We start from the raw sequence: 20,782 nt of genomic DNA, 5'->3' as shown, positions 1-20,782 counted from the left end.
TCAGTATACTGATTAAAATATACCTCTTGCTGATTGCATCAAGTTCGGTGTCTTGTGAGTTAATGGGTGGCCTCAAATTCCCGAGGCTTGGGTAAGGTCCTCCCTTCGTGGGAGTCTTACAGTATCCACCAGTTAAAGATAGTTGGTATATCTAAGGTTGGGTATTGGGTTACACTTCCGACTGTATGGGAATCTTGTTATTGAGCATTACCAAACTTATAAAGCCTTTGATTAGCATTTAAAAAAAGTTGTCTAAAAGCAAAAAGGAGAAGGGGGTTGGGATAGGGGTTTTCTAGGGAGGGGAAATGAGGAAAGGTGATGGCAGCTAAAATGTAAATAAAATATCCAATAAAAATAAATAAAAAAAAGAAAGAAAGAAAAAATTGTACAAAAAAAAAAAAAAAACAGATTGGGAAAAAATAAACCCACCTCAGTCTCAGAACTGTCTGGGGTTATGCTACAATGTTGTCTAAATTGTTTGTTTGTTTTTTTCTTTTTAATCCTCACTCCTGCACTGACTGGGCTGGCCTGGTCAAAATTGGTCATCTTTCATTCAAATGGAGCACTGTGTTGTACTAATCTTAGACTTTCTGTTGGCCCACTGGAAGAATTGCACTTCTGGTCTAGGTGAAAATGGCTTTGAGGTCATCTAGAGTTCATTGAGGAACTGGCAAAGAGCCAGGTGTAAATTGAAACAATCATGACTAGAATAGTACCTTCTAGAGGCAGAGTTGTGCTTTGGCAGCAGGCAGCTGTTGTAGTTTCTTCAAGGCCTCAATGGAGTGTTCATAGAAGCCTGAGAGCATTTGGCTGGCTATTTTGCTTAGTAAGCCTTTATCCAAAGCACACAGAGTTACAGACTCAGCCAAGAGTTATCAACCAAGCCCCCAAATGCCAGCGGCCAGCACGGGTGATATAAATTGTGTCTTTATTTGAACACCATTCCACCTGTACTGAAGGTCAAATCCAGCAGCAGCAGGTGGGTTCGGGACCAAAAGTAATGTTACCAAATTGGACAAGTGAACATCAAGGATACATTCAGACAGAACTTACTAGTGGGGCACAGACAACACCAAGCTACCCTTGGTGTACAGGACAGATCCTTGGAGGATTACTACTCAGAGTCCTGGGAGGGCTGGCCGTTGCTGCTCACTTCTCAGGAATACTCCTGTCCCACCCAAAAGCTAGCTCCAAGCCAGACAAGGATCCCCCAGAAGCCTGTGTCCTAAACGTTGCACAGAGACCACCACTCACATATGCAATCGGCAAGAGTGTTTTTATTTCTTGAGAGAAAGAAGCCTGCATGCAGGGGTCAGCCACCTACAGAAAGATGGTAAAGACAGACAAAGTCAGAAAGGCCTTTTTTATAGGGAACTAGGGGAATTTTAGCTAGGGTTAGGTAATCTAAAACATCACTGATACAAGCAGAGTGACATTACATGAGTTGTTTTCTGATTGGCTTGTGGTCAGTGAACTGCATTCCTGTGTCATGAATGTTTAACTACATGATGTTTAACTACCCAAATCATACAAGGCTGCCCAGCACAGATGGCCCATCCTGAGATAAGAAATTTCCCCATCCTTGTGGGTATCTCCAAGCTGTTCTTTATTTTTTATTTATCTTTATTATTATTATTATTATTATTATTATTATTATTATTATTATTTTTGGTTTTTCCAGACAGGGTTTCTCTGTATAGCCCTGGCTGTCCTGGAACTCACTCTGTAGACCAGGCTGGCCTCGGACTCAGAAATCCGCCTGCCTCTGCCTCCCAAGTGCTGGGATTAAAGGTGTGAGCCACCACCGCCCGGCAAGCAAAACCATTCTTACTTGGTAGAAAAACTTTCAAATTATTTACACATTCACAAATCGACTCAAATGGTTTAAGTTATCCCACAATTTAAAAAGTGTCTGCAATAATTTGAAACCATGGAGTTAACTTTATTTCACCAGTGGCTGCCTTCTTCATAATTTCTTTGAGTTCTTCCTTTGTTTGTTTGTTTTTTGTTTTTTGTTTTTTTTTTTTGTTTGTTTGTTTTTTTTTGTTTTTCAAGACAGGGTTTCTCTGTGTAGCCCTGGCTGTCCTGGAACTCACTCTGTAGACCAGGCTGGCCTCGAACTCAGAAATCCGCCTGCCTCTGCCTCCCAAGTGCTGGGATTAAAGGCGTGGGCCACCACCGCCCGGCAGGTGAGTTCTTCCTTTGATACATAGCAATAGCTTTTAATCTCATTGGGATCCAGATTCAAGGTTACATCCTTCCTCAGAAACAAAATGTAATCAATTTCGTGTTCACCCAAGATACCAGGGCTTTGTAGTAAATTCTTGTAGATAACTGATTTCATTTAAATCAACTTCTTTCAAGAGTATTCCCAAAGTCAGCTTTTAAGCGCCTCTGTGCTGCTTGTTTCACATGGATGGTGTTGTTTTCTTCCAGCTCACCTGGATTATTTAATGGATAATTACAGCAACTATTGGTGAAACAACCTGGGAAGGTAATTTTAGCATCCAATCTCAGCTATAACAGGGGTTTATTTTCAGTTTTAAACAAGAAGACACTCAAAGCTCAATGTAATAATACTTTGTTGATGTTTTCATTCAGGTGACAATTTTTCTTGGTGTCAGCCCCAATTTTATTGTCATTTTCATCAATAAGAGCACACATCTCTGCTAAAAGCTGAGCCTGTTTTTCATCAAGATCGTTGGTATTTATTTCAGGCATTGTGACAGAATGTCTGACCTGATCTACAACATAGAGATTCTAGTTAGAAGTGTTCTAGCTTATTTTTAGATGCTTGTTCTATCATACATTTGCACCATGGGTTCCCAAATTTATCCATTCACAGTACTTCTTCTACTCTTATTTAAGTCCTGGGCAATAGGCACTAAGTATCATCTGCCTTTGGGAGAAAGGTATAGCGTTGATTTAAAAAACTCTCACCTCACCGGGCACGCCTTTAATCCCAGCACTTGGGAGGCAGAGGCACGCGGATTTCTGAGTTCGAGGCCAGCCTGGTCTACAGAGTGAGTTCCAGGACAGCCAGGACTACACAGAGAAACCCTGTCTCGAAAAACTAAAAAACAAACAAACAAATAAACAAACAAAACCAAAAACCTCTCACCTCAATGGAGATAAAAGATAACTTGTTCTAGAACCAAATGAGTGAGCATGGTTGGGGAACACAGATTTAGGTCACCCCATGTTCCAATGTGGAAGTAGTTTCATGAAGCTTTATAGTAACAGAACAAAGAAACTCATATCAATTAAGATAGGTTTCTACATTAGTGGAAAGGCTAGGTAGGTTTTTTTTTTTTTTTTTTTTTTTAATCATTCTTTTTTTTGTTGTTTTTGTTTTTCGAGACAGAGTTTCTCTGTGTAACCCTGGCTGGCCTCAAATTCAGAAATCCACCTGCCTCTGCCTCCCGAGTGCTGGGATTAAAGGCGTGCGCCACCACCACCAGGCTTTGCCCTGTCTTCTTTCATTCCCAGCCCCCCTTTCAGGTGAACCCAGTTGATTCCTTGCCGCAGGCGGCTACAATACCCTGTGCATTCTAAATGAAAGCTTGAGCTCTGTATGTTCCAGCTGATTTATCTGAAGGTCATGAAGATGTTAGGTACAGAGGAGGACAATAAATTAAGGCTATTAAGAGATCTGCAAATGGCCCATGATAAATTGGCTCTGGATTTGCAACATTTTAGACTGTCCATATCAGTCCATGGTAGGCAAGCTGCACTTTGGACACGATATTTTTAATGGGCAAAGAACAAATGTGAATATCTGTCAACAAAATCGAAAATTATATTATGTGAAAAAGTTCCATTTTCTCCTATCTCAGTGGTAGAATTAAGTTAAACTATCATTCATTTTGTTCATAGCATATTTATATCATAGCATCTAAAATATTTAAACATTGTAACATTATGTATTTTAAACTACATTCTTTTGGGGCTGATATGCTAGAATTACTTCTGCAAGGCTAAATCATTTTCCCAAACTATTTTTAGGACCTATAAAGTGACTTTCATGAGAACGAAGTATTTAACCAGGCTTCTGGGCTCTGTCTTTTTCACATGCCTACCCACTCTTGTTTTTGCACACAGTCAAAAGCCGACCAAATACTAAGAACTCGGTTGAAGCCCATCTTAGGCAGGAAGTTGGGGCTTCAGGTCCACTTGCTGGCGGGAACCCACAAACCGGTCAAGGTTGCAGGCGGGCCGCATAGTCTGTGCACGCGCGGACACCGCTCCGGGTGTTCCGCTTAAGGGGCGGAGCCGCACCGCTCTTGAGGGCCGTGGTGGTGCGGAGTCATTTCTTGGCGTCTTTGGCTGCTGTTGGAAACCGACTGCCACCATATCCAACCCGCAGCATGCTGTTGGCTTTGGGCGGCCGGTGGGCAGCGAGCCTGTGGCCGAGCCGGACTAGGACTACGTGGTGTGCGGCCGCCGCGCTCCGAGGTTCCGGGATCGCCTTCTGGCGTGCAGCCTCCCGCGCCGAGCCCGCGCAGCCATGGAGCGGCGGGCTCCTGCATCCAGCCGAGCCTTGCGGGCCGCCGGGGCGAGCGCAGGTCGGCCGTTCGTGGGCTGCGGTTGTGGGGAGCGGGAGCTACGTGCGGTCTGGCTAGCTCCAGTGCGGAGGGGACGCTCCCGGTGCGGGCCCGGGAGGAGCAGGCCTGGACCTCTGGGCCCCCTGCTGCTGTCTATCCAGGGATTGAGTCTCCTTTCCTAGGCTGTTCAAGCACCACAAGTGGTTTCAGATTGTGTGGTTTGTGATGACAACACCCAGTTTAGTTTCTTACTTTTTTTTTTTTTTGTTTGTTTTTTGTTTTTCCGAGACAGGGTTGTCCCAGTTTTGTAGACTCACCTGGCCCGAATTCGCTATATAGACCAGGTTATCCTCAAAATCAGAGACCCGTCTACCTATTGATTTCCCATTCTAGGATTAAAGATGTGCTCCACTGAGCAGGGACTAATTTCTTTCCCTAGAACCGAAGGTCAGAATGGTGCTAAGAAATTGATGCAGCACCTGGGACAGACGCGAAAGAACTTGTATAGCCTCATAAGTTGTGTTATTTGTCTGTTTTTAGGAATTTCTTTGATTAGCGAGAGAAAGGTGGGGTAAGGGTGTTATCGAGCAAACTACCTACTATTTTAAACTATATTATAAAACGTAACAATTTTATGGGTTTTGGACACAGTTGCTCTTGTGTAGCCTTGGCTGACCTGGGACTTGATCTGTAGACCATGCTCACCTTAAACTCCAAGAAATCCTCTGCCTCCAGAGTGCTGGGATTAAAGGTGTGGCTCGGCAAGAATTTTATGTATTTTAAGCTATATTATAATTATAAGAATTAACTTAAGAAATGCCAAAAGTGGTAATTGGATTATTTGTTGTTAGTTGCTTGCGAATGGGTTTCCCTATGTAGCCCTGGCAGATCTGTTGTAGGCCAGGCTGGTGCTGGCTTCAGATTTACAGAGATCTTCCTGACTCTGGCTCCTTAGTGCTGGGATTAAACGTGTGTGCTATAGCCAAGAGCAGAGTCTTAACTGAATTTCAACACAAAGAAATTAGGCATACTTTTTACATTTTGTTTTGTTTTGTTTTGTTTTTGTTTTTCCGAGACAGGGTTTCTCTGTAGTCCTGGTTGTCCTGGAACTCACTCTGTAGACCAGGCTGGCCTCGAACTCAGAAATCCGCCTGCCTCTGCCTCCCAAGTGCTGGGATTAAAGGCGTGTGCCACCACTGCCCGGCTACTTTTTACATTTTTAAATGTGAGCAATGTGAAATTCATTTTTCGATGCTCATTTTCACATACTTGGGAAACTCCTGTTATCGTGAGATTCATGTAGCTTTTAAGCAGTTTTTCAAGCAAGTTTTCTTGCTAAGAGATAGAAGGCCCAGGGTATGGTAGTGGCACAGGCTTAAAATCCTAGAGTTATCGAAGGAGGCTCAGACAGAGGATCAGCATGGGCCACATTAATGACTGGACTTCATCTTCAAAACAAATTAGGGTTCAAGGTATTTTCAAGTCTTTTAGGGAAACAGCCTCTAAAAAATACTAGTTATTAATGTAAGTAGTTCATACGTACTAACCATAGGATTGGTAGAGTAAGCCTATCCTGTGGAGGCTCTTGTCTTCAGGACAATAGTTTGATCACTGGACATGGATGTGTTCAGACGTGTGTGCAAACAAACCCACCAAACAAAACAAAGCACAACAAACCCCTCAGTTTACAGTATCTTGCTTAGATTGTTGTTGTTGTTTTTTGGCTAGACTTGAACTCAGATTCACCTGCCTCTGCCTCCTGAATGTTGGGATCAAAGACATGTACTACCACACCCTCTGTGTTTTGCTTAGATTTTGTATTAAAGATAATGTAAACAAATGTTTTTTGCATGTGTAGTATGTTTGTATACACACATGTGGAGGTCAGCGTTGAGTGTCTTCTATCTCAACCTTATTTAAGATTGTTTTTTTGAGGCCAAGTTGGCCTCAACTCAGATCAGTCTGCCTTGTCACCCAAGTGCTAAGATCAAGGGCATGGACCACCACTGTGCAGCAAGATTTTTATTTTATATGTATGGGTGTTTTGCTTTCATGTATGTATATAGATACATATATGAACCACATGTATCAGTGATCATGAAGGCTCAGAGAGGGTATGGGTCTCATGGGCTTCGGTTACAGGAGGTTGTAAGCCAAGTAGGTGCTGGGACTCTGAACCTTGGTCCTCTGGAAGAGCAGTGAGCCTCTCCATCCTGAAACCTGATTTTAAGAGATAAGATCTCTGTGAATCTAGAGTTCTCTGATTGGCTAGAGTGGCAGGCAAGAAGTCCTGGAGAATCTTCTAGGTTATTTGAGAGAATTCTTTGTATGGCATTGTAACAAGTTTTCTTTGTTATATTTAAGGAAAAAAAAAAACAACTTTGATAAAAATAAAAATTTGTTCAAACAGCCAGTTACTAAATGGTTTCGTGTTTCAACAGATACCTTTTTGTTGGGGACAGTGTACCCGCCGCTTACATACACAAGTTGATAAACCAGAAGATGGCAGGCTGATTTATACTGGGAATCTGTCCCGAATGGTATTTGGTGAGTACTCTCAAGTGAGGTTATTTCCTTATTTTCCTTTTTTTTGAGATTATAATATAATTACATTTCTCCCTTCCCTTTCCTGCCTTCAAAACCTCCTATATATCCCTCCTCCTTTTCCTTTAAATTTATGGCCTCTTATCTTCACTAACTGTTATTGCATGGATATATGTATATGCATAAATAGTTCTAAATATAATCTGTTGAATGGATACAGTGTTACTTGTTTGTGTTTCAGGGCTGACCCTTTTGTGATGGAAAACCAGTTGCTGTGTTCTTTCCTGGGGAAGACCACTTCTCCCAGGCCCAGTTTTACTCAGTTGCCTGTAGTCTTTGCATGGGGTTGAGGTCTCCAGGGCTTGTCCTTGTCCAGTAAGCCCTTTTTAGCATATGTTAATCTTGAATTTTTTAGCATCCCTCAATTATTATAACACATAGAGTTGTTTTTTCCTTAAAGCTTATTGATATAATGTAGAGGTTGAGACTTCCTTTTTAGAGGTTTTAAAGATGTCTGAAGGCTGAGTTGTAGTGTGTGATCTGACAGCTATGCACGGAAGCTTTCCTTCCATCATCAGTTGTCTTAGAATAGCCAACAGACAAATAACATATGTGAATACTCTAAGAGAAGTAGGAGAAGAGTGTTATAGTTTGATTTGAAGCATCCCTCAGAAGCTCATGTATTTAAGTATTAATATATTATCTTAATATATTTACAAATACATATTTATAATAAAGTACAATAAAATATTTATTAAATATATAATAGATATTTAATAGCCTAACTTCTCCAGCTGATGGCACTGTTTTGAGAGTTCTGGAAACTCTAGAAGGGGCCTTCCTCTAGAAAGTGGTCACTGGGGGGTGAGTTCTTGAAGGGAGGAGTATCTTGTTCCTGGTTCCTCCTATCCTTCTCTCTCTGATTCCAGTTTGCCATGAAGGTCCTCCACTACATACACCTTTTGGCATGATGTTTTGCCCAAGTGCATAGGGACTAAGCAACTGTAGATTGAGAATTCAGAAATAATGAGTCAAAGTTGCCTTTTCCTTCTTTTAAGTTACTTTTCTTCAGTTTTTTGGTCACAGTACAAAAGCTGTGACCAAAAGCCTGGTACTCAAAAAAAAAACAAAAAACAAAAAAAACCAAAAAACAAAAACAAACAAACAAACAAACAAAAAAACAAAAGCGACAGGGTAACAGGGGCATGTGTAATGATATCTGGCTTCACTGGCCTCGTTTTTTACTTGTATCTTTTAAAATTTAACATTTAAAATGAGGTTGGTGCTGGCAGTGTCTCAGTGGTTAAAACTACTTGCCTAGGGCTTGAAGTCCTGTGTTCAGTTCTGAGCATTGGGGGGAATGTTTTATATTTCCAAAATCTATAAATTATGTTTGATCAGTTCGTCTTAGAATTTGTAGAAGACTCACTTATTCCCCCAGGTGATAGCGGCTTATTGTAGAGAGGGGAAAGACGGCATAGTGAGTAACTTCAGTACGGCTGTTCACTGTCTCTGATCATAGTTTAGTGGAGACACTCAGGACTTAGTGAAGTTAAGGATTTGTTAAGTCCCCAGAGGTTGTCCTGTAGTTATGTCAGTAAGAATGGAATCAGAAATACCTTGCACATTGCTGTATGGCCAAGGATTGCCACAAAATTTCAGTGCTTACATATACTCTTGTTGGTATCAAACAACTGTATACAATTTAACTCTGGAAATCTGTTGGTTCTCAAGTGTATGTTATTAAAGTATGTTTAAAAGTTTAGTTATCTATAACTTTTTTGGAATAAGGACCAATTATTCTACTGACTTTAGAATTAAAATTCAGTGGTTATTTTAATTAGGGGGCTAGATATTTCCTCAAAAGTCCTTACTGAGTTGAAGGTTTATATAGGAAGGTTTATTGATTTGTGCTGTATCCTTCCTTGACTCTTATTTATAAAGGAGAAAGCCAGGATTGACTTTTGTATGGAGAAGCTGTAGTGTCTGTGGGAAGAATGTAACTTGTGTATCAAAGTTCTTCAGTTTGGAGGTAGGTAGAAATTTAGTGTTGAAGAGTACTGGCTGCTCTTCCAGATTCAGTTCTCATTAATCACATGGAGGCTCACAACCATCTATAACTACAATTCCAGGGGATCTAACTCCTTCCTACAGACACCAGGTATACATGGGTTGTACAGACAAAACACCCAACAGATAAAATAAGGATTTAAAAACTTTTTTGGCTAGGCAGTGATGTCACACATCTTTAATCCCAGCACTCAAGGAGGCAGCGGCAGGGAGATCTCTGGGAATTTGAGGCCAGCCCGGTCTACAAGAGCAAGTTCTAGGACAGCCAGGACTATACAAGAGAAACCCCATGTTGAAAAACAAAACAAAAAAGTACAATTGTAATTTGTAGAGGAGATTTTTGCTTGCGTCTTTAAGTGTTATGGAGAGTAGAAAGTGCCATGTCAAAGGTCAGTGCGACTTTGTGGGACTCAGGGAGAGACACCGAGGAAGAGCTGTGATCTGGGGCATGAACTGCTACATGGTAAACACTTGAAGGCTTCCCTCATTATTGTTAATTCAAATTACAGATACCATGTCTGCTATGTATTGGACCAGGGGCACTGCGTTAGGGATACTACTTAAAGGTAATGCAGAATCTTAACATTGGTAGGAAAGAAAGGATGAATATACCACATATTCAATGCAATGTTGTAGGTTAGATATGAGTTGACGTTGAGGAGACAGAGAACAAGATGGCTTTCCATTAGGTCTTGTCTGATGAGTAAAATCTGATGTGAGGTATGGAAGGAGCACATACATCCTAGGTGCAGAATACTCAGTACAAGCAGAGGCGAGAGGACTGTCAGATTGAAGGGATCTGGGCATGTCTGGGAAAGATCCCCTACATCAGCTTAGTTGAGGTGGGAAGATCCACCCTAATGTGAGTTTGCCATTCATATGTGGGGTCCTGGGCTGGATAAAGATGAGAAAGCTCACTGAGCTTTCCTAACTGAATGGCGTATGACTGGCCACATTCCAGCAGTTCCTGCTGCTGCACCTTCCTATCTGGTAGTTTCTTTTTAGTAGCTGAGAACAAATAGAAATGTATTTTCTTACAGGTCTGGGGGCTACACTGTGCTCTGGGTCACATTTCTTGAAGACTCTAGGAAGTAGTATTCTTACCCCTTAACCCTCTGGTGACTTCTGGCTTCCTTAGCTTTCTTGGCTTGAAACTTGTCTGTGACTGTTGCTTGCTCTTCCTGGGGCAGCCTTCCCTGCATCTCTTACTTTTTGTGTCCTTATAAGGGCACTTTCATTAGATTTAGAGCCCACCTTACTCCTGCATGATCTCATCTTGTTCTTTAGATCTTCAGAGATCCTATTTCCAAATAAGGACACATTATAAAGTTCTTGTAGGTATCAGTTTTAGGGGACACTAACTTACTACAGTGTAACAGAAGTAATGGGGAAGGTATTTGAAGGCCTGAGAGTATTCTATAGGAGCCAGCTTGGTCCTCATTTCTCCTGTGCTTACTGATGTCAAATCAAGCACCTGTGTGAAGAGGAGAGGAACTGCTCTTAAATTACTAAAAATATAATTAAGCTTTCAGCCAATAGCAGCAGTATATAAGAATGAATACTTAGTTCCAGCTTTGTGAACAGTAAGTTATCAGACTCGTTTTTGTCAGTTTGGCGGAAAGCAACGATACTTACTTTACATGTATCTTACGAATGAGGTTTTGGTACCAATTTCTTTAAATTCATTTAAAGGGACATTTACATATTTTTCCCTTAAAATGTCAAGCTTTTTGGTTTTCTCATTCCACAAACATGTATCCTTCTGATATAAGTTTAAAGTATTTCTGTTAGGGATAGGATGTATCTCAGACTGGCCTCAAACACGATACTTTAGGTAGGTGGGCCTTGAACTGATCCTTTGGCCTCCACCTCAGATGCTGAAGTTACTGGTGTGTGCATATACTTAGCTATGTTGTTTTCCTCTTTTCTTTCCTTTTCTCTTTTTAAAATATAGTTAGACTGTCAGTTTTGACCCTCATTGATCCTGGAACTTCAAAAAATATTTTAACTATTTTAAGTGTGTGTGTGTGTGTGTGTGTGTGTGTGTGTGTGTATGGGAGTATGTGCACTTGAGTACAGATGCCCCAGAGTCAGGAGCTGTTGAATCCATCAGGGACTGGAAATACAGGTAGTTGTGAGCATCCTCTCATTGTGCTGCTGAGAACTGAGTCCTGAAGCAGCCCCTACTCTCCCTGAGTGCTGAGCGTCCCCCTGGTTTGCTTGTCCGTAGGATCTCATGCTGTCCAGTCTCACCACAAACCTGCTGTGTAGCAGCAGCTGGTTGTGACTTTTGCTTTCACCCTCTGTTCTGGGGTTACACGTGTGTGTGGCATCATGTCCAGCTTTGTTTCTGTATTTTGAATCATACTTAAAACTTTTCCATTTCAGATTATAAAGGACTTCATGGATACGGATACCTCTGTGATTTCTTTCTCTACACTTAAATCTCTGCACTTTGGATTTTTCATGGCTTATGGTATAAAGGATGGATTGAATCTTATTTTTTTTGGTTTTAAGCTTTTAAATTTTTATTTTGTGTGTAAGAGAGAGGGAGAGAAGGAGAGAAGGAGACATGGCATATGTGTAGAAGTCAAAGAGCAGCAGGTCTCTCCTATCTTTGTGTTGGTTCTTGGGTTGAAATTAGATTGTCAGAGTTTGTACAGCAAGTGCCTGAATCTGAGCCAAGGTTTCATCATTTTCTATATCCAGTTTTCCTAAACCTCACATCACTTACTAAAAGTTATTTTTTTTACATACTAATTTCCTTCCTTCCTTCCTTCCTTCCTTCCTTCCTTCCTTCCTTCCTTCCTTCCTTCCTTCCTTCCCTCTTTCCTTTCTTTTTCAAGATGGTTTTTCTGTGTAGCCCTGGCTGTCCTGGAACTCACTCTACAGAGCAGGCTGGCTTCCAACTCAGCCTCCTGAGTGCTGGGACTAAAGGTGTGTGCCACCATGCCTGGCTTATATTCTGTATTAAATTTCAACATACAATTCGATGTGGTTGGGGTTTTCTATTTTGCTGTTTATTTATCTTTTTATGCGTGCAACCAGTATTGCACTAGTCTGTCTGTCTGTCTGTCTGTCCGTTCCTCCCTCCCTCCCTCCCTCCCTCCCTCCCTCCCTCCCTCCCTCCCTCCCTCCCTCCCTGTGCTGCTCTATTTTATAGTTTATTAGAGTTTAATATCTGAGAGGACTAACCCTTATTGTCTCATTGACATTTTCCCCCAAATATACTTTATAATCAACTTGTTAGACTGTCTCACTGTGTATATTTTCTAAGTATATGATATTTAAATCATTTTGCTTGTTTTATTTTTTGAGATAAAGTCTTGATACGTAGCCAAGGCTGAACTTGAACTCACAATCTTCCTGCCTTAGTCTCATTCATGAAGGGTCAAATTACTTGAATTCCAACTATTTAGTAACTAGTTGTATGGCATTGTTCATTGCTTCATCCTCCTCCTCCTCCCTCCCTCCCTTTTGTGCATGTACATTTGAGTGTGTACATGTGCGCCCCCAGAGGCTGATGTCAGGTATTTTCTTCTATTGCTCTTTTTCTCTCTTCATTCTGTTCCTGTTATACGGTGCTCATACCAACAGCAACTTAGAGGAGGTAGTAGATTTGTTTCAGCTTGCATGCTGAAGTCCATCATTGAGATGAGTTAGGGCAGGAGCTCAAGCGAGACCTTAAAGCAGAAACCTTGGAGGAATGCTGCTTGCTGGCTCACTCACAGACTCGGACTAAGCTAGGTTTCTTTTGCAGCCCAGGACCACCTGCCTTGAATGGTGCCTCCAAAGTGGGCTGGGCCCCTCTATATCAATTAATAATCAAGACAATCCCTTCTAGACATGCCCACAGGCCAGATAAGCCGGGCAATCTCTCAACCAAGACTGCCTTCTCTCGGGAATAGACTGTGCCAAGTTGATGGTTAAAGTTAATCACAACAAGTCATTACCATATTTTCCAAGACAGAATCTCTCATTGAACTTGGAGAATCTGGGGTTGGTTTTGATTTGAGAGACAAGGATTCCTCTGTGTAGCTCTGGCTGTCCTGGATGTGTACTGAGCTTGACCTCAAGAGATCCTCCTGGCTCTATCTCCTGAGTGCTGGGATTAAAGGCATGTGCCATCATGCTCAGCTTGGAGATCATCATTTTGGTTAAGCTGGCTGGCTAGCAAGCTGTGGGAATCTGCTTGTTTTTGCCTCCCCAACTCGGAAGTTACAGGTGTGTGCTTCCAGCCTCAGCTTTTTTGTGGATGTAAGAGATATGAGTTTAGGTTCTCATGCTGTACAGCGAGCACTTTACCTACTGAACCTCCAGCCTTTTGTGGTTTTTCAGACAGCTCCTCACTTTGCACCTGGGCCTTCAGTTTAGCTGTTTACTCTTGCCGCCCTTGCCTCTGTAACACTGGGGTTACAAGGATGAGCCACTCAGCTTCTCTTTTTCTCATTTTGTTATTTTAAAATGTTGATGGTTCTGGGGGTCAACCTAGGGCAGCAAGCATGCTAAGCAAATACACCCTATGGAGTACTTCATATACTTTTGTCTGTCCTTCTCTTTTTTGGCTTATCTAGAGGCAGTCTTACCCTGTAGCCCATGATGGCCTCAAAATTGTAATCCTCCTGCATAACCAATTCTCATGTTTTACATGGAGCAGTGGTAACAATTATACACCTCTCCTGGGGCTTTTCTATATATTTTATTTTCTAGATATTTTAAAAGTAGAGTAAGTGAATTGCTTAAGACAGAAGGTAGAACCCGGCATATAAAAAGCACTTATGTCTTGCTGCTGTTGTGGGTGGAATGATTATTCTATTAGCTTTGTCATCACTGTGACCAAGTACTTAAAAGTACTTCATGAAGGAAAGATACATTCTGGCTCACAGTTTTAGAAGGGTTGGCCATGGGTGCTTGGCCTCATACTCTTGCACAGAAAATGAGGGTGGTAAGGGTATATGGCAGAGGAACTTCCTCAGTTGATGGTGTAGGAGAAAGAGTCAAGAAGGGGCCAGGTGAGATCCTGGCTCCACCGACCAGCCTGAATGCAACAGAGAAGTTCCACCTCCTACAGTTCCTAAGATTTCCCAAAAGTGTGCTACCACTAGGGACCAAGTGTTTAGCACATGAAACTCGAGGATATTTTGATTTCAAACTGTAACTGGTATAGGAAGAAAAGGTTGGCAGAATTAATAGGATAGATTGTTTTATAAAATCTAAGGTTATTAATCCTCTTGTAATTTTTTCCCTTTAGGTGTGAAATGTTTTTCTTATTCTACAAGTATGATCAGCCTTGCATTTTTACCATACCTTCTCTCACAAAGTAATGTGATGTTTGGAAGTCTGCCTTTGCAAGTCTTATTTTATGGAGTCATGGGAAGCTTCACAGTGATCACTCCCACGCTGCTTCACTTTCTTACAAAAGGCTATGTCATTCGGCTGTACCACGAAGCCACAACTGACACTTACAGAGCCATTACTTACAATGTTATGCTTTCGGAAACCAGCACAGTGTTTCACCAAGATGACGTGACAATTCCAGAGAGCGCACATATATTCACCACTTTTTATGCTAAAACAAAGTCACTGCTAGTTAATCCAGCACTGTTTTTAAACCCCGAAGACTATAACCATCTAATGGGTTATGACAAACCATTCACTTTTAATATGGAAGAAGTCAATGAAAAGAAACTGCACGAGGGTGAAAAATGAACCTGTTCTTTGTTTGTGCTTAAATGTCATGTCTTTTCAGAGTATAATAAGATTGCCTTTATTTTGCTATTGTTAGTGAATGATTTAAAAACAAAACAAAACCAAGTGTAAGGGCTGAGACACAGCAGTTGGTACTGTGTCTGTCATGTGTGAGGCCCTAGGAACAGCCTTCATATAACCAGGTGTGCTTTTGTACACCTATAATCCCAGCACATGGGAGATGGAGGTAGGAAGATGATAAATTTGGGGTCATCCTTGGTAATGTAGTAGGTCTGAGGTCAGCCTGGACCTTGTCTTAAAAACAGAAGTTGAAACTATCAAGCAGAATTTCTGAATAATTTTTACATGACAATGTTCTTATTTAATAAAATATGTTTAATTAAGAACAAGTTGTTTTTGTTTAAAATGTGGATGGTCATGTGTATTCTGGTATACGTATGGCTACATTTATTTACTTATATTTTGTTTTTAGGCAAAATTTCACTATGTAAGCCGAATGCCTGGAACTTAAATATGTAGATCAGTCTGACCTTGAATTCATAGAGATCTATCTGCTTCTGTGTGTGCCACAGCATATGGACCATGTATGGATAATTTAAGAGTAGGTGCCTCAGAACTGGAGAGTGGCTCAGCTGTTAAGAGAGCTGGCTGCTCTGCCAGAGGTCCTGAGTTCAATTCCCAGCAACCACGTGGTGGCTCACAACCATCTATCTATAAGGGGATCTGATGCCCTCTTCTGGTATGTGGATGTATATGCAACAGAGTACTCATACAGTAAATAAATAAAGGGATTAAAGGTATGCCACCACTACCCAGTATGTGCTTGGTTTTTTTGTTTGTTTGTTTCTTTGTTTTAGGTTTTCATTTGTTTTTAGTTTTTTGTTTTGTTTTTGTTTTGTTTTTCGAGACAGGGTTTCTCTGTGTAGCCCTGGCTGTCCTGGAACTCACTCTGTAGACCAGGCTGGCCTCGAACTCAGAAATCCGCCTGCCTCTGCCTCCCAAGTGCTGGGATTAAAGGTGTGTGTCACCACTGCCCGGCAGTTTTTTTTTTTTACTTATTAAAATAATTAAAATTTTACCTGTATGAGTGTTTTGCCTGCAAAAGCTAGAAAGAGGAGTTGAATCACCTTGAACACAGACAGAACATTGTAAGCTGATATGTGGGTACTCAGAACCAAACCCTGGTCCCCTGTAAAAGCAGTGTGTTTTTTACTGAACCATTTCAGCCCCAACATTTTAAAGTAGTTTCAGGATTCCCAATCTTTATAACTTGTTTTAGTCTTAAGAAGAGACATATTTACAGTGTTTCTGTTGTTTTGAGACAGGGCAGCTCACTGTATAGCCCAAGCTGGCCTTGAATTTGAGCTGATCATTCTGCTTCAGCTTCCACACTGGAAGGATTACAAGCAAGCACCAGCATGCTCACTTAATGTTTATTTTTTTTTTTAAAAAAAAAAAAAAAAAAAAAAAAAAAAAACTTTTATTCTTTAATACATTACATCTCAAATTCAGTTTCTCCAGCCCCACTCCTCCAACCTACCTCCCATTTTTTTTTTTTTTTTTTTTTTTTTTAAAGCAGGCCTCCCAGGGATATCCACTGAACATGGCCTAAAAAGAATAAGACTGGGCACAAACCTTCCTTCACAGCTGGACTTGGCAACCCAGTAGGAGGAAAGGGGTCCTAAGTGCAGGCAAAAGTCAGAGATACCCCACTCCCACTGTTGGAATCTTGCAAGAACACCAGTTCATATACAACCATACGGTATATGGACCTAGCTCAGACCCATATATGGTCTATGTTTGTTACTTTAATTTGTATAAGCCCCTATGAGCCTTGCTTAGTTGATTCTGTGGGCTGTATTCTCTGGTATTCCTGATACCTACTTACTGGTTTTTTTTTGTTTATTTTTGTGTTTTTTTTTAAACAACTGTAGATTTAAGGCAAGGAGTACACCAGTTTTTACAATTTATACAAATGTTTATTTTATTTTTTATTTTTTGTTTTTCAAGATAGGGTTTCTCTGTGTAGCCCTGGCTGTTCTGGAACTCACTCTGTAGACCAGGCTGGCCTCGAACTCAGAAATCTGCCTGCATCTGCCTCCCAAATGCTGGGATTAAAGGCGTGTGCCACCACTGCCCGGCCATGTTTAATTTTTAACAAAATCCACAAAAATATTCACAAGATGCAAAACCAGGAAACAAGTTCATTTGAGATGCCAAGGTGTGTCGTACTGCCCTGCTTGCACGTGGTTTTAAATGCCCTGCATACACGCGAGTACTTTGACATTTGTGAAAAAGGTTTTATTAGTTTGTAACAGAATAATCCAAAAGACATCTTGTTTGGGGGCAAGGAAACCCCAAGTGGCTGCGATGACCTCTGAAGGCTATGGTAGGGAATGAGACCAGGATAGAGATGGGATGGGCATTTATTTAACAGTTTTTAACATTTAACCACATCACTTTGTTGGATGCAATTTGCCATGTAATCCCAATGTCCCTTGGTAGCTGGCTATGGACAGGCACAGGGTTTGGTTTTGTTTTTTTGTTTTTTTTTTTGTTTTTTTTGTTTTTGTTTGTTGTTTGTTTTAATTTAAAATCAATTTTAAAAAACTTGTATTAATTCTAAGACCACATATTGCATATGTAGTAATTATATCTACCCATCACTGTATACATGAAGGTTATAGGAAATCTACAAAAGTGTTAAGGAGGCTGGTAAAGTTCCAGTTGGCCATAAGGGAAAGGCAGAGGCAGAGCTGTTGCAGGTGTAACAGAAGAGGAACTGTTGAACTCATTTGGAGAGCTGCTGAAGGTAGCAGAGCCACGGTACAGAGGTCACGTAGATGTGTGGCAGATGGACAGTGTCTTAGGGTTTTACTGCTGTGAACAGACACCATGACCAGGGCAAGTCTTAGGAAAACATTTAATGGACTGGCTACAGGTTCAGAGGGTCAGTACACTGTCATCATGGCGGGAAGCATGGCATCGTGCAGGCAGCCATGATGCTGGAGAAGGAGCTGAGAGCTCTACATCTTGATCTGAGAGCAGCCAATGGAAGACTGTCTCCTGCAGGGAGCCAGAAGGAGACTGGATTCAATACTAGTCAGAGCCTGAGCATAGAAGACCTCAACGTCTACCTATATAGTGACATACTTCCTCCAGCAAGCCCACACATCTTCTAATAAGGTCACACCTCTTAATAGCGTCACTCCCTATGGCCAAGTATTCAAACGCATGAGTCTATGGGGGCCAAACCTATTCCAACCACCAAAGATAGAAATGTGGCTCATATTAAGTAGGGGACTGAGCTGGAAGCTCTCTTACTGTAGGTCCCTTGAGACACACAGCAGGTAGTCAGATGACATGTTGGAGTGGGAATGCTGCCATTGCTGTCTTTATGGTGTCCACATGGGGACACTACAGCTTTTGTAATAGTCTTATATGTTCTTTGGCTTAGTTTTTCTGATTAATTTATTTATCTATTTGAACTCTGGTCTCGTGTAGCCCTCTTAGTTGAGACTAGCCTTCAACTCCTGATCTTCCCGCCTCTGCCTCCGAAGTAGAGTTCACTAGTGCACTGTCATATTTAGGCTGATATAGTTGTTTGTTTTCTTTTGGTTTTTCGAGACAGGGTTTCTCTGTGTAGCCCTGGCTTTCCTGGGACTAACTCTATTGACCAGGCTGGTCTCAAACTCATAGAGACTCTGGTGCTTGCCTCGGCTTCCTGACTGCTGGAATTAAAGGCATGTGCTGCAATTAAAGGCATGTGCACGGCTAGTTGTAACATAGCCGTGTGCTATGTGTTCCTCATGTACTTTAAGTCTTACTTTTACGGAGATGTTTTTTCGTTCTGTGCCTCTGGTTTGTGCTAGACAAGCACACATGTATATGCACCATGAAGTGTAGAGTCATACTGCTCCATCAATGCACTAAAGATGAGGCAAATGCTGCTGTGTAAACTGGAGTCACCAGGGTCAAGGAACACCCTGAAAGCCACTCTTTTGTATAATATGGAGTAAGTAGCATGGGGAACAGTCTGATCTTCATAGAAGCCTCATCAAGATAAGTCAGGAGAGACAGCTCATAAAATCAGATGTATGCACCATTCCAAAACATGGGAGGCAAAAGGATGGCCTTGGAGTTCAAGGCCTACTTGGGCTACAGAGCAACATTCTATTTCAAAAAACAAAACAAACTCAGGCCCAGGTAAAGAGGACAGATACTCTGCATACTTCCTTCACTTCACTTCCTTCTCCCCAGGGCAGGCTGTCTATGAAGGAAAAGGAGGCAAATCTGTAAATAGATCCACAATCAATACACCTCAGTTGAGAATTGCTGTGTTAGAGACATGGTCTCTAGGCAGCCTTAGCTGGCCTGGAAATCACAGATCCACCTGCTTCTGCCTCATGGCACTAAAGGCATGCACAGAGCCACCACCAACTTACTTTAAGGCTAAGGTCTCTTACTGACCCTGGCCCCAGGCATCCATCTTTGCCAGAACTGTGTCTGTGATTCCAGCTGCATGCTGCATTCAGCTTTTTGACTTTAGTGTTGGGAATTGAACTCTGTTCTTCACATTAGAGGGACAACTACTATGGACTGGGCCTTTTCCCCAGCCCTAATAATCCTTTTATTTAATGATGGTTTCATTGTATTGAAGGACTCCATTTTCAGAAGCAAAAATAACAAACCGGGGGCTGATGAGATGCCTTAAAAGTTAAAAGTACTTGCTGCTCTTCCAGACAACCCATTTGTTTTCCTGCATTCAAATAGCATACATAACTGTCACTTTTTAGTTCAGGGGATCTAGCATCCTCATCTGGTTCCCAAGGACACCAGACTCTAACATGACTTAATGAACATGGTGCACAGACATATATGCAAACAAAAACATAAAATAAAAGTAAATATTTTTTAAAGATAACAAGATAACAAAATAGCCCTTAGGTACTGACAGCCTCAGCTTGAATAAATTGGCTAAAAATACATTCATATCTTTTGTTTGCTTGCTTTGTTTTTTTTCTCTTTTATTGGATTTTTTTTTAATTTACATTTCAAATGTTATCCCCTTTCCCAGTTTCCCCTCTGGAAACCCCCTATCCTATCCTCCCTCCCCCTGCTTCTATGAGGATGCTCCCCCACCTACCCACTCCCGCCTCCCTGCCCCAGCATTCCCCTACAGTAGGGCATCAAGCTTTCATAGACCAAGGGCCTCTCCTCCCAGTGATGCCTGATAAGGCCATTTTCTACTACATATTCAGCTGGAACCATGGGTCCCTCCACATGTACTCTTTGATTGGTGGTTTAGTCCCTGGGAGCTCTGGGAGGGGGTCTGGTTGGTTGATATTGTTGTTCTTCCTATGGGGTTGCAAACCCCTTCAGCCTGTTTATCTTTTGAGTAGAGGAAGGCTACTGATTTGTTTGAGTTGATTTTATATCCAGCCACTTTGCTGAAGTTGTTTATCAGGTTTAAGAGTTCTCTGGTGGAAGTTTTTGGGATCACTTAAGTATACTATCATCTGCAAATAGTGATATTTTGACTTCTTCCTTTCTAATTTGTATCCCTTTGACCTCCCTTTGTTGTCTAATTGCTCTGGCTAGGATTTCAAGTACTATATTGAATAGGTAGGGTGAGAGTGGGCAGCCTTGTCTAGTCCCTGATTTCAGTGGGATTGCTTCAAGTTTCTCTCCATTTAGTTTGATGCTGGCTACTGGCTTGCTGTATATTACTTTTTACCACATTCTTCTGGAGCTGGAGCTGTGAGCTTTCTGATGTGGATGCCAGGATTGGAACTCATGTGTTTGGTTTCAGACCCAGGGACAAGGGACTGAGGTGCATATCTTACATACCAAAGCAGACCTGGCCTCCAGGTTCTCCCAGCATCCCTCAGTTCCTACCTGGCATCCATACCCTG

The 20,782-nt window shown here is 41.6% G+C and overlaps 1 protein-coding gene and 1 pseudogene across 1 annotated transcript; one reads left to right on the top strand and one right to left on the bottom strand.

Annotated features, from left to right (window-relative positions):
* Positions 1 to 1,855: 1,855 nt before the first annotated feature.
* Positions 1,856 to 4,142, bottom strand: LOC143438352 (isopentenyl-diphosphate Delta-isomerase 1 pseudogene; annotated as a pseudogene).
* Positions 4,143 to 4,246: 104 nt separating this feature from the next.
* Positions 4,247 to 15,678, top strand: Tmem70 (transmembrane protein 70). The gene is made up of 3 exons (XM_076924300.1): positions 4,247 to 4,565; positions 6,986 to 7,091; positions 14,410 to 15,678. The coding sequence occupies exons 1-3, from the start codon at positions 4,368 to 4,370 to the stop codon at positions 14,865 to 14,867; spliced, it is 762 nt and encodes a 253-aa protein (XP_076780415.1). The 5' UTR covers positions 4,247 to 4,367; the 3' UTR covers positions 14,868 to 15,678.
* Positions 15,679 to 20,782: the final 5,104 nt, after the last annotated feature.

Source organism: Arvicanthis niloticus, chromosome 25 (assembly GCF_011762505.2).
Source record: "Arvicanthis niloticus isolate mArvNil1 chromosome 25, mArvNil1.pat.X, whole genome shotgun sequence".
Classification (NCBI taxonomy): Eukaryota; Metazoa; Chordata; class Mammalia; order Rodentia; family Muridae; genus Arvicanthis; species Arvicanthis niloticus.
Note: the sequence above shows the minus strand (reverse complement) of the source record. Positions and strands in the feature narration are given on the sequence as shown.